The sequence below is a fragment of the Phalacrocorax carbo genome, chromosome 18 (assembly GCF_963921805.1).
Source record: "Phalacrocorax carbo chromosome 18, bPhaCar2.1, whole genome shotgun sequence".
Classification (NCBI taxonomy): Eukaryota; Metazoa; Chordata; class Aves; order Suliformes; family Phalacrocoracidae; genus Phalacrocorax; species Phalacrocorax carbo.
The window spans coordinates 7,308,196-7,334,180 of record NC_087530.1 but is presented as its reverse complement, the minus strand read 5'-3'; the positions used below and the strand labels follow the sequence as shown (position 1 = coordinate 7,334,180).

General features: G+C 50.0%; 1 protein-coding gene across 1 annotated transcript; it reads right to left on the bottom strand.

Annotated features, from left to right (window-relative positions):
* Positions 1 to 6,487: 6,487 nt before the first annotated feature.
* URM1 (ubiquitin related modifier 1) lies at positions 6,488 to 23,726 on the bottom strand. Its single transcript, XM_064468607.1, has 5 exons — positions 23,607 to 23,726; positions 20,806 to 20,876; positions 8,515 to 8,596; positions 7,462 to 7,510; positions 6,488 to 6,736 (listed from the first exon to the last, which is right to left on the bottom strand). Exons 1-5 carry the CDS (start codon positions 23,639 to 23,641, stop codon positions 6,668 to 6,670), a joined length of 306 nt encoding a protein of 101 aa, XP_064324677.1. The 5' UTR covers positions 23,642 to 23,726; the 3' UTR covers positions 6,488 to 6,667.
* Positions 23,727 to 25,985: the final 2,259 nt, after the last annotated feature.

Sequence of the window (25,985 nt, the reverse complement as noted above, 5' to 3'; positions counted from 1 at the left end):
CAATGACATCATGTTGTGGGTTTTTTTTTCCAGGATGAAATGTAATCTGCAGACAACTTCCCCGGCCGCCCACGAGCACTGGCGCTCCGTGGTGAGGAGCAGGACAGGTCCCCCCAGGACACACAGGCGCCGGCCGAGGGAGTGCAGGGCTGGGCTGGGGCTTTATTTTTTCCCCATTTTGGGTCAGAAAAACTACATTTTGGTTCCTAACATACTGGTGCTGTGCTCCTCAGCACACAGAGGGCAGGTCCAACAGCGGCCAGGCAGATCACGGCCAGGCAGATCACAGCCCGGCACGGCTGGCGCCAGCGCCCTGTCGGGGACCCCCATCCCCATGGTGGGGCAGGATCCATCCCCAGGCTGCCCAACACGGGATGGCTTCTTTCGCCTCTTCCCTCTTAATTTTGTTTAGAAACTTGTCAGGTTGGTACATAAAGGAGGTGGAAAGATCAATCCCAGCTTTTCATCAGTGTGGGAAAAAGTATTTCACTAATCCATATTTATTGGTGTAAGGAGCCAGGGGGGAGGGCGAGAGACCCTAATGGTCAGGAGCAAAGGACAGAAGGGACAGTTTAAGGCTGCCCTTTTCGGAGAGGTCACATGTCACCAAAATCTTTCGGTTGTCTCGGGATTGGTTACATTCTGTTCTCTTTTTTTCTATTGAGGTTGCCAAGCAACTGGCTAAGACCAGCCAAGATATTTTCTTTATTACAAGTGGAGCAGAAAGCAGCAAGGAGGAGAGAGATAAAAAAAAAAAAAGGGGAGAGAAGAGAAGAAGTTTAGACAATTAACATTTATAGGATCACATAACTTCATTAACTTGGCCGAGATTTGGGAAAGAGACTTAAAAAAAAAAAGGTGGGGGGGGAGCGTTAGGAATTAAAGCGAGTTAAAAGGCCAGCAGGTCCAGGGCTAAAACAATGCCGGAGCGCCCGGGAGCAGTGATGGGGGTTTCCCTCCAACGGCTCCTGCTTCCCAAAGAGCCAGCCGGTCCCGGGCAATGGCTGTTACCCAGCACAGGGGCCTTCAGCTACTGCTGATGCTCTTTATTTTTTTTAAATAGTGATTTCTTTTGATTTTCACACTCCTAGGAATTGGGTTTATTGCTAATGGCACTGGCGGGGAGGCAGGGGAGCCCTTTGGAAGGAGGCACGTGGACATGGCAGGAGCTGGGCATTCCCCGGCACGTCCGTGGCGTGGGGCAGGCACTGCGGGAACATGGCTCTCCCCAGGCCCTGAGACACGTATGTGTCTCTGCAGGGTGGACGAAACCTCCCAGGGCCTGAGAATGAACCTCTGTGGGCAAGCAGCCCCTGGTCCCAGATCCCTGCTCCCCGATCCCTGCTCCGTAGGTCCCTGCTCAGAGCTCAGGCCTAACCCCGGCCTGGGCTGTCGCCTCGCTGCGGGCAGGGGACATGGCTGCAGGCCAGGGCCAGGGACTGGGGTCACCCCACAGCTCCATGGGCTGCTCCGAGCATCCCTGGGCCCACAGGAGTTTCTCTCCCAGCAGGAACCGATCCCTCTCCCCACACGGCCAGACCCCATGCCAGACCACACGGCCAGACATGGGGGGAGGTGAGGAAGGACAGGGACCCCCCCGGTGACTCCCCCACACCGCCCAGCCTCCCTTGGTTCTGCACAGAGACCCCAAATCCCTGGTGACATCCAAGGCGGTGGCAGGCAGTGATGGGGTGACAGCAGGGGCCAGCCCCACGCTCTCTCCTGTGGCTGCGGGGACCCCTGGCAGGTCGGGGCTGGGGGGTTCCCCGGGTGGGGAGAGGCAGGCAATGCCCCCTGCTCCCCCGGCCGGAGCCCGCAGCTGCCGGCCTGGCAACTCGGTAATATTCATTAGGGGAAAACAATGAGCATTATTTATCCCCAGCACTTTCTCTGCCGTGGGGTGGGGTGGGGTGCAGGTGACCCCCTACCAGACGGGTGACCCCACGGGCAGTGCCACCCCCGCGGCAGCAGGACCGGGAGGGGGCTCCCCAAGGGGGACCCGGCGGGGGTGTGGGAGGGGACCCCAACCTCAGGCCTGCCCGGTGGCGCGGGGGGAACCCCCACAACCCCGAGTGTGGCCAACCCCGACCGCCCCGGGGGCCGAGGCCCCGAGCCAGGGCGCACCCCGAGCTCCGGGGCCGGGCGGTGCGGGGGCTCCGGGCCGGGCCGGGCCGGGCCGAGCCGGGCCGGGGGCTGGGGTTTGGGAGCTGTGTCTTTAAGAGATGGCTGGCTCCAGGTTGCAGCTGCTGTTTCTGTGCTATAGAGACAGTGGAGATTCATTACTCCTAAAACACAATGGGCATTTATCACCCCGTGGTGTTATTCAAATCCAGTACCAATTGAAGGTCATCCCCATTCTTTTCTCGCCGGCTCTGCAACACATTTATTGTTGTGCCGTTCAACTAAAAGCCCTGCCCGGCCCCGGCGCAGCCCGCAGAGCCCCGGCGTGCGCATCCCTCCCGGGCGGATTTGGGACCCTCCCGGGTGGATACGGCGTGGAGGAAGAAGGGGGCAGAGCCGGGGCGCCTCGGCTGGGCTCGGGGCCGGCGGCAGGTGCAGCGGGAGCCCCGCCGTTGTGCCCCGCCGAGCCGCGGGGGCCGCCCGCTCCGCCCCCGCGGGACGCACTTTCCGCGCCCCGTGGAAACTCGGAGCCCCGCGGGCCGCCGGGGAGGAGGGCGGCTCGGGGTGTCGGGGGTCCGCAGCTCGCCCCTCCTCAGCCCCCAGCCCTCTCCCGAGGGGCCCTGCCCGGCCCCGCCGCGGAGCGGAGCGGAGCGGCCGCGGCAACCGGCACCGGCACCGGCAGCGGCGGGGGGAAGCGCCGGCAGCGGGCCGGGATTCTCCCTGGCTGGAGAGGGGGGATTTGTTCCCAACTTCGTGGGAGCCAGTCGGTGAGAAGGGGCTGGGGGAGAACCCTTGATTTTTCCTCTTTTTCTTTTATTTTGATTATTATTAATAATATCCCCCCCTCCCAGTTGGGCATTTATAAATTTCGCCGGCATTTTTCAAAGTGCCCGAATTTTGAGGGCGATCCGCTTGGAATTGGTTCATTCTCCGAGGCGGGAGCGGGGCCAGGGGGTCTGTGCCCGCAGCCCCGCAGCATCGCCCCGCCGAGCCCCGGGGCTAGCAGGGGCACCGAGCCCCGCCGCCGGCGGCCAGCCCCGGCACACCGAGCCCCCGCTCCACCGGGCTGCTCCGGCGGGGACGGATCGCTTCTTTTCGTTTTCTGGCCTTTTTTTTTTTTTTCCTTTTTTCTTTCTTTTTTTTTTTTTTTTTTTGTGGTTTAATTTTTTAATTTCTTTTTTTTTAATAAGGGCCGATTTTTTTTCTTTCTGAAAAACGAGTTGATAAAATTAAACCCCTCGCAGCGCCGTTAAATCGAAACCGGGATGCGAAGCGCCGCGGCTGCGCTGGAAACTTGTTGGGGCCGGAGAACGGGCTGCGGGGAGCGGGCGGCGGCGGCGGGCAGGGGCTCGGTGCCCCTCTCTCCTTGTTTTCCAGGCTCCAGCCGGCTTCCCCTTGGAAGATCCCACGAACCCGGGACGGGAATCTCCGCTCCTGATTGTCCAAACGCAATTCTTGTGCGATGGAGCCGTACGAACCAAGAATTGTGTCTGGACATCTGTAGCAGAGGTTCCAACTCCACCGGCCGGGCTCCAGGAACGGTGCTGTGGGGCGGAGGAGGAAGGACGGACCGTCCCCGGGCCCGGGGCACCAGGTAACGGGAAGCCTTAGCGGGGATTTCAAGGAAACTCAATCCCGGCAGCGGCTCCGCATCGCTCAGCGCTGCCGGGGCTCGAGTCCGGATGCGCCAAACACACCGGCCGGGTCCTCGCCGGGCGGGCAGGAACCAGGCGGGGACCGGGCGGGGACGGAACCGATCGCCGGCCCTGCGGCTCCATCCCGGTTTATCCTTCTGGTTTGTTTTGCCCTATTTTGTTTGTTTTTGGTTTTTTTTTGTTTTTGGTTTGTTTTTTTTTTTTTTAACCGCGTTTTAATTTCATTTCATTCACCCCGGCGTGCGCCCGGCCCCGGGGCGCAGCAGAGATCCCTCTGCACCGGGGACCGCTGTCCCCACGGCCAGGAACCCTCCTCCTCCTCCTCGCCGTGCCGCAGCCCCCGGCTCGGCCCGGGCACACGGAGGCCGCTCCGGCTCTCTGCCGAGCCGGGCATCGGGCGGGTTCCCCCCAGCCCAGGGCTGCAGGGTCGGGACCTCCTCACCACGGCAGAGGCTGCGGCAGCCCCGCGCCCGCCCAGAGCAGCCCCCACGGACCCGCCGCCGGGAGGAAGGCTGCTAACAGAGAGGCTTTATGACTCCACACGCCAAGCGACTCGGCCGGGGCTGCCAAGGAAACCCAGGAGGAGGAGGGAAGCATTACAAGATCCGAGCAAAATTTCACCAAGAGCCTATCTAGGACAACGCTGGAGGCAGAGAACGTTTTAAAAGGCTTTTATTTCAGAAACTTTTTTTGTTGTTGTTCTTGTTACAGGATTTTGCTGTACCTCTCTTCTCCCCTCCCCTGGCTTTCCTCATCTTCCCATTTCTAGTTTTTTTTTTTTTAGCAATGATTGGCAGGTTTTACTACAGCAGGAGCTAAGCCATCTAGGTCTACCTGTGTTAGTGAGGGGAATAACACCTCCCAGGGAAGGAACTCATCCTATCGTGAGCAAACAGCTGGGGGGGATAAGAACAGACAAGCCCAGCCTAAGGCAAAAATGCAGTGTAGAGGCAGGGCAGGCAGCAGCGCTGAAGACAACCTGCCTTTTCTCACTTGGTTTTAAGTCCCTTTCAAGCCGCACGCCACACGGGTTCATTGTTTTTCAGCCAGCTCCTACCATCACCTGGAACCCCCTCTCTGCTCCCCCAGCCCAGCAAAGCTTACAGCCATGAACTCAGGACAGTGAAGAGCCTTTGGCCTGTCTGTGCCATTTACAAACGGCGCAAGCTGGACTCAAGTCTCTGCGGCTGGATTTGGAAAAGGCTGAATATCGTTTCGTTACCAGCAGTGGGCTTGAAGTCAGGGTTTCTCAGATGCATTGTAGTCTGTGGGTGCTTTTAGTTATGCAGGTTGTGGTGGGGTAAACGTGAGAGACGAGTCACCGGAGAAGTCAGACGGGAGAATTGCTCTTTGGCACTCCCTCCACATCAGACAGAGTAACTCCTCTGTCAGACACGGGATGGGAAAGGCTCCTTGTACGGAGCACTCATGGTGTCAGGCCAGGCTGCCCGAGCAGGGGCTGGTGCACTGCACTGCTTACCGCCTCCCAGCTCCTCCTCGGTAACTCCCGGAGATCGAGGACAGGGCAAGCAGTACGTGGTGCAGATCGACTCCGAGATGTGCTCACATATGAGCCCTCTGCCCCGGGAGAGCCGCTGCTCGGGCAGGAGTGCTGCCGCCAGGGACCACTGCGTGCTGCGGAGCCATGCCAAAACACAGGTGAGCAGGGCAGGGGGGAGTGCAGGGAGGACAATCCGGGCCGGACACTCCTAGAAGCTCACGCAGGACATTTCAGACCTGTTGGTGCCAACGCCATCCCCTCTGACCCCTTGCCTGTGCTCTTGCCGTGGCCTCCCGGCTGGCAAGTGGGCCAGTCCATCTGTCCGAGGAAACTTCTGGAAACCGAACAGCATCCGTGCCCTAGCAGAGCTGCACACACCCACTTCCGCTGCGCTCACAGGACTTCCTCAGGGTGTGCAGTAAGAAGCCTCCCACTGATGGAAAGGGTTAAAAGCCACTGACTTTCTTTCTTGGGTCTCCCTGCTTTAGTGGTTCACCTCCTGCCCCAGCCCTTCCCCGGCCAGGCTGTAGCAACGCAGCTCCCCACCGCTCCCCACCTGCACAGAACGCAAGGGAAGCTGATCAATTCTGTCCATTGTGGTGATAGAAAGATAATTTGCTGCCCTTATCACTCCATGCTGTTTCAGGCTGGGCACAGGTTTGTTTCCCCTCCAACCAAATGGTTATAAATTGACACTGTTCACGGGCTTGTACTTTACCCTCCCTCAGCTCAGGTACGAAAGAGGCATAAGGCATCAGAAAAACGAAACAAAAAAAAGCCTATTTCTCTCCTCTTTCCCACAAATAAATATCACAAGCTGAAAGACACTACAGAGGGCTCTGAAGCTGTAATGTTTGCCACCTCAGAGAAAAACTAGTAAAGACACCTTTTGTTTCCTTGCGCTTCATGTCTCGCCCTTCCTGTGGCTCGTGCACAGACTGTACCAGTAAGTACACTAAAGTATTGCATTAGAAGAATCCCAGTTCCCAGCACCAAGGCAGAGGGCACCCCAGCCTTGCCCCAAAGCAGGCACAACTCCCCCAGAATACCTCATTGCCTGCAAAGACACACCGTGCTACTCGAGGTTCAGCACCACTCTTCCTCCCGTCATGAAAAAAACAGTCGCACACACTGCAGGCACTCTCTGCTTGTTAAGGTACCTGGAAGTGTAGTCAGGAGAAGTAAAATGAGGAGCAAAAGATGGATGCTGTTGTGGTGGACAGCAGGCCGCGTGCTGGCGGGGCTTTATTTGGATGTCTAGTAACAAGTGAATACGGTGGGAAGATGCAGAGACCGGGCGCTGGCAGTTCAAGAGAGGTTTGGGTGGGTTTAGGTTTTTGGGTTTTTTGCCCAGGGATTTGGATTTACATCCTCTTGTTTTTCCAGGAGTTCACCCGCCGTGCAATGTCGAGATGAAAAGCACATTATCCTGGTCCTGGAGTTTATAATCCAGCTCACCCTGCACGCCAAGAAAAAAAACAAAAAGAAAAAATGGTTTAAATGTCATTTACAAATACTAGCTGCAAAGAGAAAACAGCTCATCAAAAAGATGGTGTTAGGGAGAGCAGAAGGGGATAGACTGATGTTTTCACCCTAACGGAAGCAAAGGTGAGAGATCAGACAAGGAGCTGATGTTCATTATCCCACACCACTTTCTGGACCAGGGTTTTGACAGAACAGGTGGTTGCCTGAGGCAGGAAAATAGTTAGGGGCTGTTTGTTGTCTGAGCACAACAGTGGGCTGAAAAGGGATGATACCAGTTGCCTGTTTTGGGCAGAAATCTCCCCAGGGCTGCCTTCACCTGCAACAGCACCATGTTATTCTAGCGAAGGGGGTCTGCCTGGGGCTGCGCGGCTGCCTGGTACCCACTAAGTTGTTACCCGATGCGTGCGGGAGACCTGCTGGCAGCCAGAGGCACGGAGCCTGGTGCTGGAGGCCAGGGAATACGGGCGATCTCTCTTCAGACACTGGCTGGCTGATGAGACTCAGCAGGTTAGAGAAAGGCTCCAAGCTTCTGAACAGCCACAGTACAATACAGGGAAAGAGATCCCAGCCTGCCCCTTCCCACTCAAATATGAGACGCTTTGCTTGGGGCAAGAATCAGAAATAGCTTCTCTGAGAGCAACCACAGAACAGACAGAGCAATATTTTCAACAAAGAAAGTCAAACTGAAGGAGTACAGACCATTAGTTCCCAGTCTGCGTCGTTGATGAGCACCAAAATTCCTGGCCTCCTGCAGAACAGAGAGAAATAATTAGGATACAGGGCTGCTAAAAAGCTTCACAAATAGTTAAGAACAAGGGATGTTACAGCACAGATCACAAGCTGACTGCCTCTAAAGTGAAAGAGAAAAAGGAATCCTAGCACGGAGGTGGAAACAGGTACAGTCTGTGCCCTTTCTAGATCAAATAAAGGGGAGGCAGGAGCAATCCCAGAGCTCATTTGAATCAAAATGCACCATTCCTGAGGATGCTCTGAGATGACTACATTTCCGTAAGATGTAGAAAAGCCAGGTAATTAAAACCCACGCACTACAGTCGAGTGCAGAGAGCTCGATGTAAAGGTAGGGAAAGCTATTCTGGTGCCCCTGCCAAAGGCAGTAAATACCCGGGATCCACTCCGAGCCCCTGATTACAGGCAAAGGGATTCCCCCTCTTTGATCTTCAGTGTCCTGCAATTGTCTCTCCTGTTACCAGGGGACCTGGCACACGCTTCAGCTCACAAAGATCCATGACGAATGTTAAACACCCCCAGCGCCACCCCGCAGTCAGGGATGGGTTGCACAGCTCACTCTGCTCCATTTCTCTTGGCTTTTTTTTCCCCTCCACAAGGTTGGCCCCATTTTGACAATAAAAATACATTTCCCAGAAGAAATATTTGTTGGCATTTCTCCGAGTGACTGCTTCAGTCCCAATGATGTCAGCGGGGAATGGACAGACCTGCTAAAACTCCTGGAATTGAGGATACATGTGCTATGGTGCTCCAGGTGACAACAGAGAGAAAGTATATGTGGCCCTGATTCACATTTAAGGTTTAAAGGGTGGGGGTGAGGGCCATAGAAGATGCTTTCTGTGGAACAGAGTGAGGTGTAGCGTGGGACACCTCCCATTATCACTTTAGCAAACCCCATATTTTCACGGTCATTAACTTGCTTCTCGGAATGAACCGGAAAAACATATCCCAAACTGTGGGGATCAGGAAAGAAACACAAGGAGGATTCGTAACAGCTGTACTTACACAGATTCCCCTTGCATAAATAATTCTGGTCGCTCTTTCAACAGATTCTGTTTGATCCATTTTAGCAGGTTTCTGATATCCCCTGAAAGGAGAAAGGACAGCAGTTTACAAACTAGCTGACGGCTCCTAGCTGATGCCAGAACAAAGTGATTGTTTATCCACAAAAGAGTAGATGAGGAACATGCAGGATGGACGGGGATAGCCGCAAACCTCCGGTCAAAGGAACCACCTGACAGGATTGTCCCTTACCAGCATCTAACAGGCAGCCCTGCCACAAGGGAGCTCAGGGCTCTGCCCCAAACCCCACGGTTTGGCAGAAGAGGTTTCCCGCAGAAAATGCATCCCGCAAAGAACGAACGCAGTTCATGCTGAAGTGCCAAGCCAGCAGGAGACTGCCAACGTTCAGATTTCTTTAACAAGTCCCATGTCCAATGCGTTTCGTTATCACCTAACAAATTGACAATTAACTCTGTGTGATTAATTAGATTTTAAAAGTCCAAAGAAGCAAGCCTAAGAATGTCAAAGGAGTGAACATAGACACTATCGGTACCAAAATCAGCACGAACGCTTGGAGACACGAGTTCTGGGGCACAAACGTGACATAACCATGCATTAAACATGCACACAGGCACCAACCACAGTAGCTGCATTTTGGACACCTGCAATATCCCTCGACATCACACCTGCTGTCGTGGAGTGTTCCCCATGCCATGCCTGCTCCCTCCCTCTACACTCTGTGCTTATAGCTTCTTTATTAAAGCTCAGCCTTTATCTTTCCATTTCAGTAGGTGACAGGAAGGATTTGTCTTCATGTAAAAGGAGGAGGAGACACTGCTGGCGGGTTTTTATAGTATCAATTTTACTTTGTGAGGCAAAAACAATTTCTTTAGTGATAGCATCAGTTAATTTCCTATTGGAGAGGTGAGAAGCGACAGAGGGGGGGAATAATCCGTTACAGGGTTTAGAGAAGCTGACAAATTGCAACGTGGAGTTCTCCTGCATTTGCCTCTATATTTCACCGTTCCACAAACCACTTCATCATTCTGAATCCACAATCAGTTATTCTCCCAGGGCTCCTTTAAACAGCCCTTTTTGAAAGCCCCGAAAGAGTTTTGTTTGTTTTTGAGGCATGAGGAAGCTTTTCAAAGGCACAAATCCACCAGTGAGGGCTGGAGCCCTGCTTGCAAGACGTGGAAACCCATCCCACCATCCCGGCTCATCTCTCTCACATGTTGTAACCTTGCTGTAGCCACAGGGAACCTTTCCACACACACCTCTCCAAGCTAAAAGTCAAACTCTGCGTACGATTCCCCATGTGTTTGCTTCACAACCAGCAAAAATAAATGCACTTGTAGTGGCTTGACTTAGTCCCTGCCTTACCCCAGGATTTTATGGGATCATGGATGCTACCCAAGGCAGAGCTGGGATTCTTCGGAATAATGTTACCCCCGTCGCTTCTCTCACAGCAAGGATGAACAGCCCTGGCGTAGGCAGGTGCACATCAAGTAGGCGATGGGGACAAGTCCATCTGCAGCAGATGGGGGCCTCTCTTCCAAGGGAAAGGGGGAGGGGGATGCTCTGAGATTCCCTCTGTTTCCCCCCGGTTTCCCAGGGCATCAGTGCCTCTGGATGACAGCCTGCCCCCCGCACTCCGGTCCCACCATGGGGCTGCCCAGAGCATGACAGGTACTGCTGCCTCCAAGCACTGGATTGCTCTGATGAGGGCAAAAAGAACTGCTTTGTGCCTTAAAACCACCCAGTGAGCTGGATCACCTGCCTGGGGGGGCTGACCCACAACTCCCTTTTAATTATACATAGTTAAGAGCACAACATAGACCATTTTCTGCCACTTTCCTAGCAATGTGTGCCGGGGACGGCGAGCGCCGCTCAGAAGGTATATATACACCACGCTGGTCAGTCAGCTGCCAGAACAAGAGTTAACTCGCCTTCCCCTGAAAAATGCTGCTGCAACGTAAAGCCCTCAGGATCTCACACCCAAATGGCTCCTGCTCTCCATCACCAAGAAATGAAAGCCAGAGAGGAAGAAAGATGGAGAGGAGCCTTCAGGAGAAGGAGGGGGGTGCAAAGGGGACACCAGCCCCACCGCAGCAACGTCCGCGAGCTGTTTCATATTTATGCACTTGCGGCAGGGCACACAACAATGAGCTGTGCCATATAACATTCTCCTTGCATGGAATAAGCAGCCCTTTCCTCTGGGACCTTTCAGGAGAGATCATTTAAACAGAAACACGCTGCACCAGCTGGATAAAAGACAGCCACCTAGAAGCAGCCTGGACGAAGGGGCGAGAGGACTGATTTATTTGAGGCTGAGCTGGAAGTCTCCCTTACCCCTACTCCTTCCATAATAAATGTTATTTTCAGCCCCACCTGAGCCTACATTCATTTACTCCTCCCCAGAAGTCACGTACACACACACACTGAAGAATTTACACAGTAGGAAAAAACCCCGATACCCCTGTGCATGCCTGGAGCTTCCCCACTCCAAACGGCAACAAAAATTAAGACCCCTTCTCTGCAGCCAACCTTAACACATAATACTTTCGGCTGCTTTTTCAGCATCGAATTTTTCCCCCCACCTTCAGGTCTCTACATTCTGTACACCAATATTACTAGAACAAATCAATCATAAAGGATGAAAAATGACCAGAGCCACACCAAAACCATCTCCCACAAGTAAGATACTGAAAAAGAACAAGATTACTTCCATTGCAAGTGGTCTGGGGAGAAGCCATCTTGCAGCTCAGTGCCCCAAATAGCAGTCTTGACCAACAGCTCAGGACTCTGTATGTTACCATGACGGAAATAATAAGAGGTAAATTATAGCACAACCGCTTATCTCGTACTGTTGACATACATAGCGTTCCTAAGACATTTTCCTTCTGATACTATGTTACGGGTCTAACAGGTTTCCAGCTCCCTGGGCTGAGGATTTGCTATGCAAACAGCAGGTCCTCTACCACTGACATATAAGGAGGGAAAAAAATCTCAACCTGGTCAGGCACCACATCCGCTGACAAGTTAAACTGTCACTACAGCACAGCAGTTATACATTCATGTTGGTTCTCAAGCTGGCCCCCATCACAGAACAGAGGCATTTGCTCTTTGCAGGAGCGCGGCTGTATTGCATGTGCTGCCATTTGGCTGCAAAAGCAACTGTGCATTTTGGCCCACTGGAGTGAGGTTCAGGTGAGAGCTGAGACAATACAGCATTTCACTACCACACCACCACCAAGTCCAGCTCATCCCAGTAATTATATATTTTTATGATTGCTGCACAGTCTCAAGGAAATCCTTTCAGTAGCCTACTCCATTTCATTCCCAGCAAACAAATGTTCACACCAAAAATTCCACTCTAATTATCATTAACTGTCCTCACCATCGACAGCATCAGCAGAGAAGCCAGAGCGAACCAGCCAAGGAAGCCAAAATATTCTCAAACTGCAAAGGAGGGACTGAAGCACATGGTAGGAAATCCCTGTCTCATTTGTATACAGAGACAGCTTCTGTTGCCTGTACTAACAGTACATCAAACCTCTCCAAATTCTCAGGAAAAATAATCTAAAGTTAATTAAAAAAAAAGAAAAACTGACAAACGTTTGAGAAAACTGCTTAGTTCAAGTGCACAGATGGGAGCTCAAATCCACAATACATGCATAAAACAAATCACCCAGCGAAACACACAGCTCAGGAAAACGAAACGTGTGCTTGCAGTGACACAAAGTCATTGGCTTGTCACGCAAGCGGACAGGATGCAAAAACTGCAGCGAGCGTGCATACAAAAACCCAACAGTGTCGTCTCATTTTCAGCCCAGCTGCATCATAAACACTCCTGGTTGTGGCAGACAGAACTGCACAGTCTGCTCGGCCCTCTTGTGTATCCTCCAAGGCCTGATCTTCTGCATTACCCCAACTGCTTCTTGATGAGGAATCTGCTGAGCTTCCTCTGCAAGAGAAATGCATCTAGGACTCCATTTAACACTGCCTGGAACAAGAGCCCAGGTTCATTTGCACCCTCAAAACCAGGGCTGAAATCCATAGATCTTTCCCAGCTCAATAAAACCTCCCAGGCCTGACAGATTCATCAGCGATAACTCAGCAAAAGGGGCACTTGCTGTGTGCAGCGAGAAACCAGGTGCCTCAAGTAAGAAACACCAAGCTGGGTGTTGCGCTAGAAGGATCTCACCAAACTGATAAATGTGCAGAAATGTAGAAGGATTTTGCTCAACCGTAACACCAGTTGACACAGACACGCGGCTCTTGGCTCCCAGGGAGCTGCACAGGTTGCTGGCAGATACACACACACACATGCGCACAATGACCAGACGCCTCCCTGTCCCCTGCCTTAAAATCTACATACAAGCCTGCACAAAGCAGACAGTGCCTCGAAGGGCACCCAGAGGGTGTAATTACACCCATATTCTTGCCTTGGCTGCAGAACTGGGAGCTTGTTTTGGGGAAATAGGGGAACCCTACAAAGGCCAAACCATGGAAAATTCCCTTCTGGTCTGTAATAAATAAGATATATGCAGCACTGGTCACTAAGGGGTCAGTGCCGCAAGAGCACTGCGCTTTCCCGGGCCGCCTTGCGGATACCTCCCTGTGGGGTACCATTTCTTTGACCCAGAATAAGATCATTTATCATACTGACCATGGCTGAGCTCCAATTTGCTGAGGTCACTAACTCTGGACGAGCGCCGCTCCACCCACATTCTCAGCCACCGGCCTGTAACCATGACAAAGCCCCTTCCCTGCCGCTCCTCTGCCATTATTCCCCCTGCCTGCATGGAAATGTATGGAAAGACAATTTGTATCTCCCTTTTCCCACTTAAGCAGTTTGTTTTTAAAGTAGACCAGCTCCCGATACCTGCTGCCCCTCCAGGTGAATGCCTTCTCTCTGCTTTTCAATCTGACAGCCCTCCAGGAATCTGCTCTCTAAAGGAGCTTGTTACAAAACCTGACCTAAGGGGTCCTTCAGCCTCCCATCTGATATGCAAATCATTCGCTGAAGCAGACGATGGTGTGCCATAAACCGCAGCAGAAGACCTGGAATAGCTGATATAAATGGAGTCACAGGCAAATGGGTTCAGTACTATGCAGGGCGAGCAGCAAGGCAAAATTTCACAGCAAGAGCAAAATCCATTTTCTCTGACAAGCACACAAGCCAATCCTGCCACGCGCTGGAGTGGGCAGTGATTTAAGTACTAGGGAAAAAATTAGGGGGTAACTACAGCCAGACACAAGAGAATCCCAGTCGTTGGTCTCTTCTGTTCTTGTCTGCTACAAATGATCATCAAGGTCTTGGCTTCTGTAATTTTTAATTGCATTATGACATCTTTTTCTCACTTCTCAGCTAGGAGAGCAACACCTTTCTTCATTTCCTTGGGTCCCCACAATGGGAAGGGATCACAGGGGCTTTTCATAGCCCTCCCGTTACCAGGGAAGACTCAGATCCCAGCCATCACCCAGGAGTTCTCAGCCCTGAGATTTTAATCACAACACTCACGAACCGGAGATGAGCTGCTTGGGATCTTCCACTCCCTGTTAGAACACAAGTTCAAGGGATCTCCAATCCCACTCACTAGCCAGCAGCAAGCCTCCAGATCCATCAGCTCCCATGACAAAAAAAGCAGCTCTGAGCTGATCCTCAGGGTAAACCTAATCCCTACTCATTTCCAAAGTCAGAGCATCTAATCCCGTAACACCCAACGCTATTGTCACTTCAGGCTCCCAAATAAATGCCAGTGCACCAAACTGTCTCTTTTAATTAGGATCACAGATCACTAGTGCTGGTCCAGAGTCTTGCCTCTTGTTCAGAATTGTCAAAGGAAGGAACCAAGAGAGCCTCAAAGACTATCGCACCGGCAGTGAAGTGCCACATTGGGAATCACAGACATTAAAAATAACATCTTGTTAACAGGTCCTGTGATTTTATCCCTCTGCCTGTGCAAAATTATTATCAACAAAAGACCACCCCAAGCCTTGCCCGCTCCAATTTTAAGATGCTTGACCAATGTAGACCAGCTACCAAACCCCGAGGAAACTGTACCATGGTCTAATAGTTTTGCAGCCAGGAATCTTCTGCTTATGCACTGAACTCCCATTTCTTTATCCCTCCCCATCAATCAATGCTAGATGATATTGCGTCACCCTGGCTATAATCTGTCCTTCCCAGTGATAAAGGAGATATCCCACCTCATCACTTTTCCATTCATTTATCCTGCTTAACCTTGAATGTTGCTGGTTAATTTTTTTAAGCTGCTCAGAAAGACAATTCAGAGAATGCACTACTAACTGCGGGCATAAAGCTTAGCCAAAACCCATCAAACTGAAGTTTCCCCTCTCTCCTATTTTCCTAGCTTCTGGGTTTTGTGTGTGCACACACACTGAGGGATAAAAAGGAACCTTATCATTATTACAAGAGACTAACGGGAGCTGATGTGAGACCCCAGACCGGAGAGGAAGGTGGTTGCTCCTGCCAGCGTGCAGAGGGATTCCCCGGCAGCCTGGCACTGCCCTGCATGCAGCCAGCCTGGCCGAGGGAATCCCCTGGGCTGGGCTCCCCCTGGCACTGCCAGCTGGATCAGAAAGCGCCTTGAAGTCAACTCCTTGCCCCCCTCCCAGCCTGGCTGGTGGCTGGTGTCCCCTCTGGCTGCTGGATGAGTCAGATGAGTCTCAGCTCAGCTCAGGAACAGCCATGATTTTACTTCTCTAAATACAGAAATTGTGCAGAGTCCAGTCCTCGCCTCTCACTTTCAGGCTCAGATCTCCTTTGCTATTATTAGACTTTCATATACGGCAAGCACCATTAAACCGATTCCTGTCCACACAACCCAGCCACCCCCACAGATACTCCAAGCCCCTCAGTCTTACTTGAAAGGGGAAAAGAAAGGGCCAGTGAGATGATCAGGGTGGAGGAGAGGGGGGGTAAGATTTACAAGTGAATGGAGGTAAGAATGGAGCAGTTTGTGGGATAAAGGGGCTGCAGAGGGAGCTTTACAGATGTGCAGAGGGACGGCGGCTCATTGTTTAATTAAGCAGAAAGTGGCTCTTTTGAAAAGCAATTTTGCACAGGAGCTCTGAGCTCAGCAAACAACTCCTGCGAGTGAGGGCAGGAGGAGAAAGGAACAGCTGGCCCAGAGCCGTGTGAACCGCATGCTAAGCGGTTTAAAGGGCCCGGATCCTCCTCCCCAGCCCTGCTCCGCTGCCACCCTCTGAACAGTGCTGTCAGCACAGCAAATCCCACCAAGAGAAAAGAGAGAGCGGGGGGGGGGGGCTGGCACAGAAAGGTTATCCTGCTAGGTGTCCGCACTGCAATACAGCGGCTGGGAAGGAGGGTGGAACCGCCAGGCTTTGTTATCCCAGGGATTTGGTCACACACAAGAGCTGGTTTCTTGGTGCATGGGAAGCTCCTTCCACAACTGATTTGGGATGAGATGATCCAGTAACGCAGCTCCACGGCCTCCTGGGAGAGTGCTGGGACTGCTCCTGTGAGGGCGCGTGTTTGTTTCCCCATTCCCTCTGAAGAACTCATTCCTTGCACAGAAGCGACACGAGGCCTCGCTAGGACAGCGACCTGAAGCTGTGCACACAGCCGCTGCACTGAGCCCTGCACCAGAGCTGCAAACGCGGCAGGGACCGCTTGACCGTGGCAGCCCCGCAGCATCACACCAGGCTCCCGGCACTGCAAATGCAGCTGCTCACACCGATTGCTGGAGAGAGCAGCCAGGATCCAGGGCTGAGCTAGTCCAGCCTGAGATCCCACCCTGGGTAACCCACTGAGTCCCCTTTCCTTGCCAGCAAATATATAATTACCTGCCTAAGAGAGATGCACAAGCAGGGGAATAACCCCAAAGTCCTTTGAGACCTGCGAGTACCACACACTGTGGTTAAAAAGATTTGACTGCACAAAACTCCACAGAGCTATGGGGATTTTTTATCATTCTTCTAATAAGTCTCTGCACTACCAGATATATTTTCCTCCTTTAAATCAAGTTTTAAAATGTTAGGAATAATAAACAGAGCAATAAAAGCATTCTGGAATATTAATAACTTAACCACTACGTACTATCTAGCAATAGCACCGGGCATTTACAGACAACCAATGCCAACTGCCACTCTTGATTCTACACGTTGTTTTGGCATAGCACCCCAGTCAACTCTGAACACATGCCACGCTGTATTTTTTTAAGCCACTCTGCTTGTAACACAGGCCTGATCTCCTGAGATCCCCAGGCTCTTTTCTGAGAAGATGAATGCTCCCAACTCCCCAGCAGTCCTCTATGCTGTGCAGAACAAGGCCCCTGGAAAGCAAAGCTCTTGAGGAACAGACCATGCTCTTCTCTACGGGGATTTAACATAAGCAGCACTTGGCAGATTATTTTAATTTACCTGCTAAAAAAAAATATCTGATTAGCAACAGGCTTTTTCCCTGGGGTTTTGGTAAAGGGAAACCACAAACAATTACCAAAACAGTGTGATTAAAAATTTATCCTTCCAGACTTGTAAGTGCCAAAACACAGTGAATTTTTGATTACCCCAGAAGGTCCAAGCGATCACTGCTGAAACTGGTCACTGCTGCTCCAAAAACACAAGTCCCATCACTGAAACCACAGGAGAAGTTGGAATTTGAAGGCCAGGACCTGCAGCTGAGCAGCCTGCAGCAAAATTGCCAGAGACTTTACAGACAGCCCCAACCTCTAGATACAATATCCAGTAGAGAGCACAGCAGAGGAGTTTTGGAAACACTCTTCATCAGCATGACACTGCTGAGCTAAACCTGAAATGACTACAAGGGTTAAACAATGCCAGTGACTTCCTACCCTTCCAACAGCATCCACGCAATTCGCATGGCCACAGACAAATCCACCACTGTGAGTCCCAGCGAGATGGAGGAAGGAGCACCGGCATCACTTGCAGAGCAGTCATACAATGATCTATTTGATTACTGAAGCACTTGGTTAAATTACTGTGGCTTGTTTCAGGAGGAGGCTGCCAAATACATTTTCAGTTTTTAATTTAGGGTTTCTCTCTTTTATGCTCCATTGTCTCTAATAGCCTCTTAGATGCTTGAAAATAAAGTTGATTTCCCTGCCAATTTAATCCTCTCTCCATGTGACAAATATCGTTATTCCCCCAGCTGCCTTCTCCCACACACACTGTTTTTATGCAGAATAAGCCAACAGGGCATTAATGCCTTTAGATCCTCCAACAGCATTATCAATGAGATCATCAAAATTGCCAGTAATCTGGGACAAGATTCTTGTTTAACTTGAGCTCTTCTTTCCACAACAACTCCAAAAGATTACAGGGTCCTGCACAAAGTTGTGGCTTATGTAAATCTGCCTGTCTATACAGATATATCACACCTTTTTAAGTCCCTACTTGGCAACAACTTCAACATGCAGGCTAAGACAGCTCCACTTTGGAAATAAAGAACTCCTATTTTACTGACATTGGGATACAAAAAGCCCCTTGGATAATAAAAATAGGTCCTGCCACACAGCTGTACCCCTCGTGGCTTGCTCTTGTCCCACTTGCAGCTTCCTTCCTCCTGCCTTTCCTAATCCCTCCAGGAGCCCATCTCCAGGCGTCAGAAAAGGACAGAATCAAATCTTCTTGAAAAAGTTAACTGGATCTGGAACCCACCTACTTTCCACCTAGTGCCTGTTACCAGGAAAAAGGAAATGACCACATAAAAATGTGTTCAAATGATATTATCATTCAAAGAACACTCCCCTTGTCAACTATGGAGCACAGCTTGTTTTAGTCACATAAATATTTGTAGGTATTTCTTCATTTAACTTTCCACCTCCCCTCACCTCTAGGATATATATAAAAATGCCTAAACAATTAAAATATAGCTAGACCCAATGTCCCAGAGAGAAGCAGCTGCTCCACAGAAAGGAGGACAAAGACAAAAATAACCTAGAAAGAAAGGAAGAGTGGGTAAGAGAGGCCAAAATGGCCAAAAATAAGCTTGAAGGCTAATGAAATCAGTTAAAATGGGGTTAGAAGTGTAGGTCTTCAGGCAGCGTTCATACTACAGATCTTTCCTCAGAGTATTGGGCCATGGACATACGGGGTAAGGTAAGCAACAGGATGCACTGAGCAGAACTGAGCTGTTTTATTTCTCTAATAATTGTAATTCTGGCTGCAAAAAAGTAGCAAGGAACATACTACATAGATCTTTATTTACCCAGAGATAGGTTAATTATACTTTCTTAATGTGAATGGGGAAAAACCAAGGGATTAGGAATAATATAAAATTACAAGAATTTACCAAATTTCTTATTTACATGCCTCTGATCCATTTCTACTGATTCCTCACTTTTGCAACAAAATTCTCATCCAAAAATATTATAAGCAGTGTCTCCAGCGATCCCTTACTGTCAGACATTAACCGCACCTCTGCCTATACCATCCCTCTGCTGGGTGTAAATGTCACTATAGCAGAAGTCTCACAATTCAGTGTCTGCTCCTCAGCTGCTGCAATCCACAACCTACCCCCAAACTGAAACCTCCCTGTCACTCAGTGCCCATGAAAAGAGCAGGCTGCAAACCAGGGGGGCCAGCAAGTGGGCACGCTGACCATTCTGCTGCTCTTGTTACAGGGATAGCAGCATCTGAAAAACATGTCAGTGTGAAAAGCTGGGAGCAATAATGGGTTAGATGAATCTGGAATGAAACACTGGAGATCGTGAGTTTGAACTCTGAGACTGAGCCAGATCTTCAGGGAAAGATTTATCCTTTAGGATAAATCCAGCTCCTAGTGAAGTCTACAGAAGTCTTCCCAGCAACTTCAAGTGGGAATGGATTAGGCCACATACAACTGCACCGCTGACAACCAACGGGCTAGAAGAATCATTCTTTGACATGAATCCCCTCCTTCCCCCGGCAGAGATAAACATCTCATGTAATAACGCCCCCTTCTTGAACATCTGATCATGGTTTGAACACCACCAATGCAGTGGGTGTCAGTGGGTATTTTAAATGTACAGAACACTGAAGGAAATTATGCTCTAGTCCCCACGTTTATAAACCGACTAAATGAGTGTTTTGGCATTTCCTTACTATCTTCCATTTAACGATCTTAAGTGCTTTAACAGTGCTGGAATTTAATGCTGAACTCTCTTGTGACACATGAAAGTATCACTACTACTTCATTAGCAACAGGGGAAAGTTAAGCAGCATGACTAAACTCACAAAGCAAATCAGCATCAGGTCATGTTTCTGGATCCCTAGTCCCTGGCCTTAACCACAAGATAACACACTATTCCGGTGCTCCTATTAGATTTGAATTACACGTACTTATGTCCAAGCATCAAAAGCACTTCTACCAATCTCTAATTACTTCCAGGCACGGCAAGAAGATTTCAGGCCTGAACGTTCACAGCTCATAGATTATGGTATTAACCATTCATGAGATATTAGTTGTTAACATTCCCCAATGCTTTGTATTATTTTGCTTTATAATCCCACTCTCAAACAGCATACAGCATTGCTATCTAGCTAGAAGAATTCAAAACATACCTGCGGTAAAATTACGTTGCAACTGAAGTATGCGCACACGTAAGGAGAAACGGAAGAGTTATTTAGTACAGCACTCCTCAGTATTGATATTCCAAATCACAAACCAGAGATTGACTGTTTATCACTGGGATGCTCAAGTCTTTAGCTTAACAGCATCCTATTTTTTATTGTAGGGAAGGCTACAGGCAGGATGTCCAGCATCACATTCGAGCATCAGCTTTGCCATTTTCAACTGCATAGCTAATATAAAACGATTACATATACTTGAAAGTCAAATGAGTAGATAAAATAATTTATGTTACTCTGCTATACACACATCCACATATCTATACACCACATACATCGGCACACATGTATCTATATGCCTCTTGGAAACCTCTGAAGAGACAAGTTAAAACAAGGGAGAGAGGAGGTTATTAATGGTTTAAAGTATCAAGCAAGACAAATGCAGACTTGACGGAAACATTCGGGGCTGTTGTCCCTCCATGAGGAGGGCGGCAAAAGTCTTAAGGACGGACTCAATTCACAAGTGCTTAGAGAACAGGAAAGATGCTCAGACTGTTTTTGCTTGGTATTTATCTGAGGACTAACCACTGCCAAGCTATCCGATCCACAGCACGTCTGAACATGCTTTTTAAGATACATTGATTCTTGTTGCCAACTAATGAAACTGCTGTACAAACCAGCTTTGTTTCATTTGTTGTCATTCTTTCAAGTTATCCAACAGGTTCTGATACTCACAAGGCTCTGGCTGACAGGGCAAAGTCACCTGATGCTTTTTGACACCATCGAACAAGAGTTCTGCACCACCTCTGAAATAAAAACAATGAACCACTGAGATTTTGCTTTATTGTCAAAAGGAAGACAGTACAAAAGAGGCAATTTACATAGATGCCACAACAGAGAAAACAAATGACAGAGTATATTTAGCACAGGATTCTCTTTGTCTTTTTTCCTCCTCTTGCAAGCCGCAAGTTCATAGGGGAAGTTGCCATCTCCCATTGCCAACACATACAGGAGGCTCCATCACAGGCCAGAACCCCATGGTGCCAGGCATCATCCCAACAGAACAGGAAGACAGCTCCCCTCCCAATGCGCTTACAAACCGCCAAGCAGCATCTAGCCTAATGCCTTTCCTCTCCCTTTAGCTATCGGCATCGCTTCAGTTCAAACAGTATTACAGCCACCACACTACATCCAACATCGCTCGTCCCTAACACCTTTTAGCCAGAAGTCTCAAGGCATTTCATAAAACGTGAAAAATCGTAGCATCCTTCTGGAATAAATATTCCTCCAGTTTCCACTTGTGAACGGAGAGAGGAAATGACTCACTGGAGGCTACACAGCAAGTCAGCTGCAGAGCCAGCAGTCCTTGAGTCCTGGCAACCCCTTCTTGATCTACTTATTACAAAGCATTCCCTCTCAGGAGGGACTTGACTGGGAGAAGCAAGCAGAACAAGTGATGATAAGTTAAAGTAAAAATAAATTAATAAATACACAATCTTCCTCTACTGAACAACCTGATTAATACCTCTCTTCTGATATTCAGAACATACTGGGAGACTAGCTTCAGATAACTTAAGTGACAGGCTCTGCAAGCACAAGATCAAGCGTGAATAAAACATGCAGGGGCTGGCAAGTACAGGAGCTAGTCCTCACACCTAAAAAAATGGGATTTAAATTGGGTACCTGGACCCAATCTCCTCAGGCTCTTAGAAAAAAATATTTAACTTTCGTAACTGCAACTTACAAGCCTCAGCAAGCTCCTCACCTATATTCCTTTTCTGGAAAAGAAACAATTATGAAAATCTTGAGCTTTACAAGCATAAATCAGTTTTCCTGATGTTTTCAGGCCACAGGCCAAACTCAGTCTTAGAAGATCATAAAACTTTATCATATGAGTAGGGACATGGATAATAAATATGAATGCTACTTTAAGATACAGGACACACAAGCAGATAGCTTGAGCTCTTGAGTCTAGACCAAACAGGATGGCCAAAGTTTTAACAGTTAGGAAACTCTTACAAAACTCAACGCACTTGATACTCAACTGAGGTAGAAAAATGATGAACCCATTTTCAAAGGGCATATAATTGTGGTAAAATGTTCTTCCAACTTAAACATGGATTACTTCAGAAAAATTTTTGTATAAATTTACTTTCTGGAAACTTATTGGTGCCTCACACCCCTTGGAAATCAACGCAATAAAGAGGAGTATTTAAAATAAATAATCCCCACCTAAGTATCAACAAAGATACATCCAGACATTACTAAGTTCCTTTAAATTCAATATCTAAAAATGCCACGCTAGGTTTTCTTGGCTCTGCAATGGAAGAGCACAACAGAAGCCTTGTTATGCCCTCGGCAGCATTACTTATATGCAGCAACTCTCGTAAAGAGCACTCTGTTGGTGTTCTTCCACCAGCTCACAGAAAATAGTTATCTGAAAATTGAAGCAGCGATTATTAACATGAGCCGAGATTCATGCGAGAGAACAAGTCACAGCAATTATATGAAAAACATTTTTTTATGTAATGAAAACAAGGTCACGCTTTGTTACAGCGGGAAATGTAGATTGCAAGATAAGGTCCTTCTGTAATGCGCTAGCTGTGGGGAACTCAGCTGTGATTTGTACATAGAGAGCTCATTTATGCATTTCCAAGGGAAGCAAAAATGCATCTCACTCTTCTGGGAAAATTAGGAGAGTTACTGCAGCTGGAAGTGGGAAAGACTGAGGAAAGGATTCTTAAGGAGAAGGGTACTTAAAGGGTTATGGCATTTCTGTGTTCATGAAAGGGTGGGAAAAAACAAATAAATAGTAGCCTTTTAGCTTCTACTAAATGGAGGCTTTAACAAAATAACACAAGTATTTCCACTGATATGCACAGGCTTACACTGCAAACCCTTTAACTTCCCATCACCAGAACATTAGCAACACAGATCCTACAGCAATGAAGACCTGAAAACCAAAACGCAACAGAGCGAGAACCTGGCTATTTGACGGCAAACTGAAATAAATGAAAAGCAAAGCAAAGTGAGCGTGCAGACACACACATAAAAAGACAACCATATACATATGGAGAGAGGAAAAAAGCCGAAAAACGGGTGGAAAGTTTTTATAAATAATTTTAATAATTAAAAAAAAAAAAGACTGGGAGGAAGGAAAGGACTTGCACAACGCGCAGAGACACGAGGGAGGCTGGGCCGCCGCCCCGGCGCGTAGGGGCCGAGCAGGGCAGGGCGGAGGCGGCCGGGCCCCGGCACGGCGGTACCCAGGAGGTCAGGGCCGCGGGAGGCCGCCGGCCCCTCCAGGAGTTCCTGACACCGACACCCCGGCCCAGCTCCCCCGGGGCAGCCGCGCCCGCCGCCCCGGCCCACGGCCCCGCGACGGCAACGGCCCCGGGCCCAGACGAGCTCGTAGCGGCCCCCCGGGCCCCACGCAACAGCCGCTCCGCCTCACTGAGGGGCCCAGCCCGGCCCTACTCCTCCGCCCGGGTCCCCGGTCCCCGCTGCGGCCCCCAAGCCCCGCCGCCCGCGCTCACCCGAATTCCACCTGCAGCGAGACGGGCGCCGCCATCTTGGCGGCGGCCGGGCGGGAGGGAGGGGAAGGCGCCAGCGGCCCGGCGCCGGAAGTGCCATCCTGGTTTCCGGCCGCGCCGCGTTGCCCGGCAACGGCGGGACGGAGGGGTGGCCCCGGACCTGGCGGCCGCGCCCTGGTCGGTCGCCGCTCCTCGTCCCCGCTCCTTGTCCCCGGGACCGGCCGCGGCCCCGCGCCTCCGGACAGCCGGGGTCCGGCACGGGGAGAGCCCTCAGCAGAGCTTCCTCGGTGCCGGGGTCCGAGGGCCGGCCGCAGGCTCTCCTCAGGGTGGCTGGAGGGGAGGCCCCTTCCTGCAGAAGTGTGTGCTGGGCTTTTACCGCCAGGCCACGTTATTTTAAAAATACTTATTTCTGCATTAAAGTTCACATCTTGCTACACACAGAGCCCTTTTTCACATGTTGAGAACGCTTCAGCTGTGCAAAGGCTTGGAGCCACAGCAGGCGTTGCCCAGCAGCGAAGCCAGATTAACCTTGCAGTTAATTTGAATTTTTAGTGGGGTTGCGGGAACGGCCAGGCCGGGAGAGACTAATGACCACGACCACAGCCACGGAAGATGTGCTTCTGTGTGTTGGAAAAGGCGGCGGTTCAGCATCCCGTTCTGCTCGGGGCAGCCTCTCCCAGTGAGCACATCACGTCCCCGCGGCACCAGGCACCTTCCAGCACTGCGTTAAAACAACGCGGCTCACATCTGTCGCCTGTTTGTTCTTTCCTCTCATCCCCAGAGGGACAAGCGTGAGCGCGCGGGCAGGATGCGGCTGTGGCAGTGACAGCTGGGCTGTGCAACGGCGCAGTCTCTTCTCCCCCACAACATGGAGCTGTGCTGGGCAGTGCTGGCAGAAAAACTGCAGCCCCTTAACCCTCCCTCCGCTCAGTGGAGGGTTTGGATTTAAAAAACATGTACGTGCGCACACACACACATAGAAATGTAATACACGTATACATGCTGCATTATGTGTAAGGGGCATAAATTTACACAGACAGATTGCTCTTCGTTTATGCTAACGGGGGTCAGAGTATGCCTAACCCCTAGAGCAGAAGGTGGTGGTGTTTGTAATGGCCTTTTGTTCTCAGAGGAGATCATTCTCCAGGCTGGGCCCCAGGAAAGGCTGGTCCCCAGTGCAGATGAACGCTGCCGGGGCTACATGATGGCAGAGACATGAAGCTGTTGACCATGGTCTTCATCCAAAAATTCCAGCTCGATTTTAAAAATCTCTAAATCCTGAGGCTTTTGGGCACCTCAGAGATACGCCCCAGGATGTCGAACCGACTGTATGGGAAACTGGCTGAGAGAAGAAGCTGTGGATAAAAACCTGACTTCTATACACTTCATAAATGAGTGAAGCAGTCTGTATACAGAGGATCTGGTAATCTGGTCTCCAGATCAGTGTTTGCAGTTATGGTTTTACATCAGATGTTTTTCTTGCTTCCAGAAACCTTTTATGAGGCCAAATAATAGGTGAACTAGCTCCTAAAAGAATCTTGATTCCCAAGTTATAGAAATACAACAAAATATTACAGATTTAGTGTTAGTGCTTCCCAGAAAAGCAAAAAGAAATTAAAAAGAAAGGGAACAGTAATCATAAATACCAATTTGGCTCATTCAAACATTCAAAGCTGGTTACTGTTAACAATTGTCCTGGAAATAGTCAGCGAGCACATGAGATACAGGGGACGTTTTTATGGACACTATGTGCTTGGGAAGAGGAGTGAGTCCCATCTCCTTGCTGGGTGCTGAAATTGGAGCATCACAAATTCTCTGGCACATGCTTGGGGATGGGGAAAGCAAGCACGTAATCTCCTCGAGACAGTGTAATGCTGCCATTGTTATTGCTAAAGCACTGTAAACATTGATGCTATTTGATAAACAGGTACCTAAAGCAAAACTAGATAAAGACAAGGCTTCTGCCTCCAACGTGCACCCTGGGTTCTTTGCTGTAACATAACATCTTCTCGGTCAAACCCAGGGATGTGTCGCTGTGCTTTACTTAAACTAAACTTCTTTTTTTATACTGAATTTTCCACCCCAGATCCCTCAGTTGATGCTGAGTGTGGAAGGGCACTGGGCAGGACCAGGCATCCCCAGGTAGCTGTGGTGCTCACCCCAGTCATACGGGGCAGGAGGCTGCAGACCTGGGTGCACCTACCACTCCAGTCCTGCAAAGTCAACTGCACCAAACAAAAGAACAGGTTGAATATCGAGCCTGTCAATAAAGAAGGTTTAATTTATTTTGTCTCACTCCTGGCTTTTTCTTTCCCCCCCCTGCCATTTGCATGCTTTTTGCTCTCCACACGCCTGCAGAAGTGTCATGCCTGTGTCTCTCTG

Excerpts from the sequence above, each read along its gene's own strand:
- URM1 (XM_064468607.1), bottom strand. The coding sequence starts at position 23,641 with ATGGCGGCGCCCGTCTCGCTGCAGGTGGAATTCGG. Across the intron at positions 20,877-23,606 it reads TCGCTGCAGGTGGAATTCGG|AGGTGGTGCAGAACTCTTGT; the intron begins GTGAGCGCGGGC and ends TTTTTATTTCAG. Across the intron at positions 6,737-7,461 it reads ACGCAGACTGGGAACTAATG|GGTGAGCTGGATTATAAACT; the intron begins GTCTGTACTCCT and ends CTTGGCGTGCAG.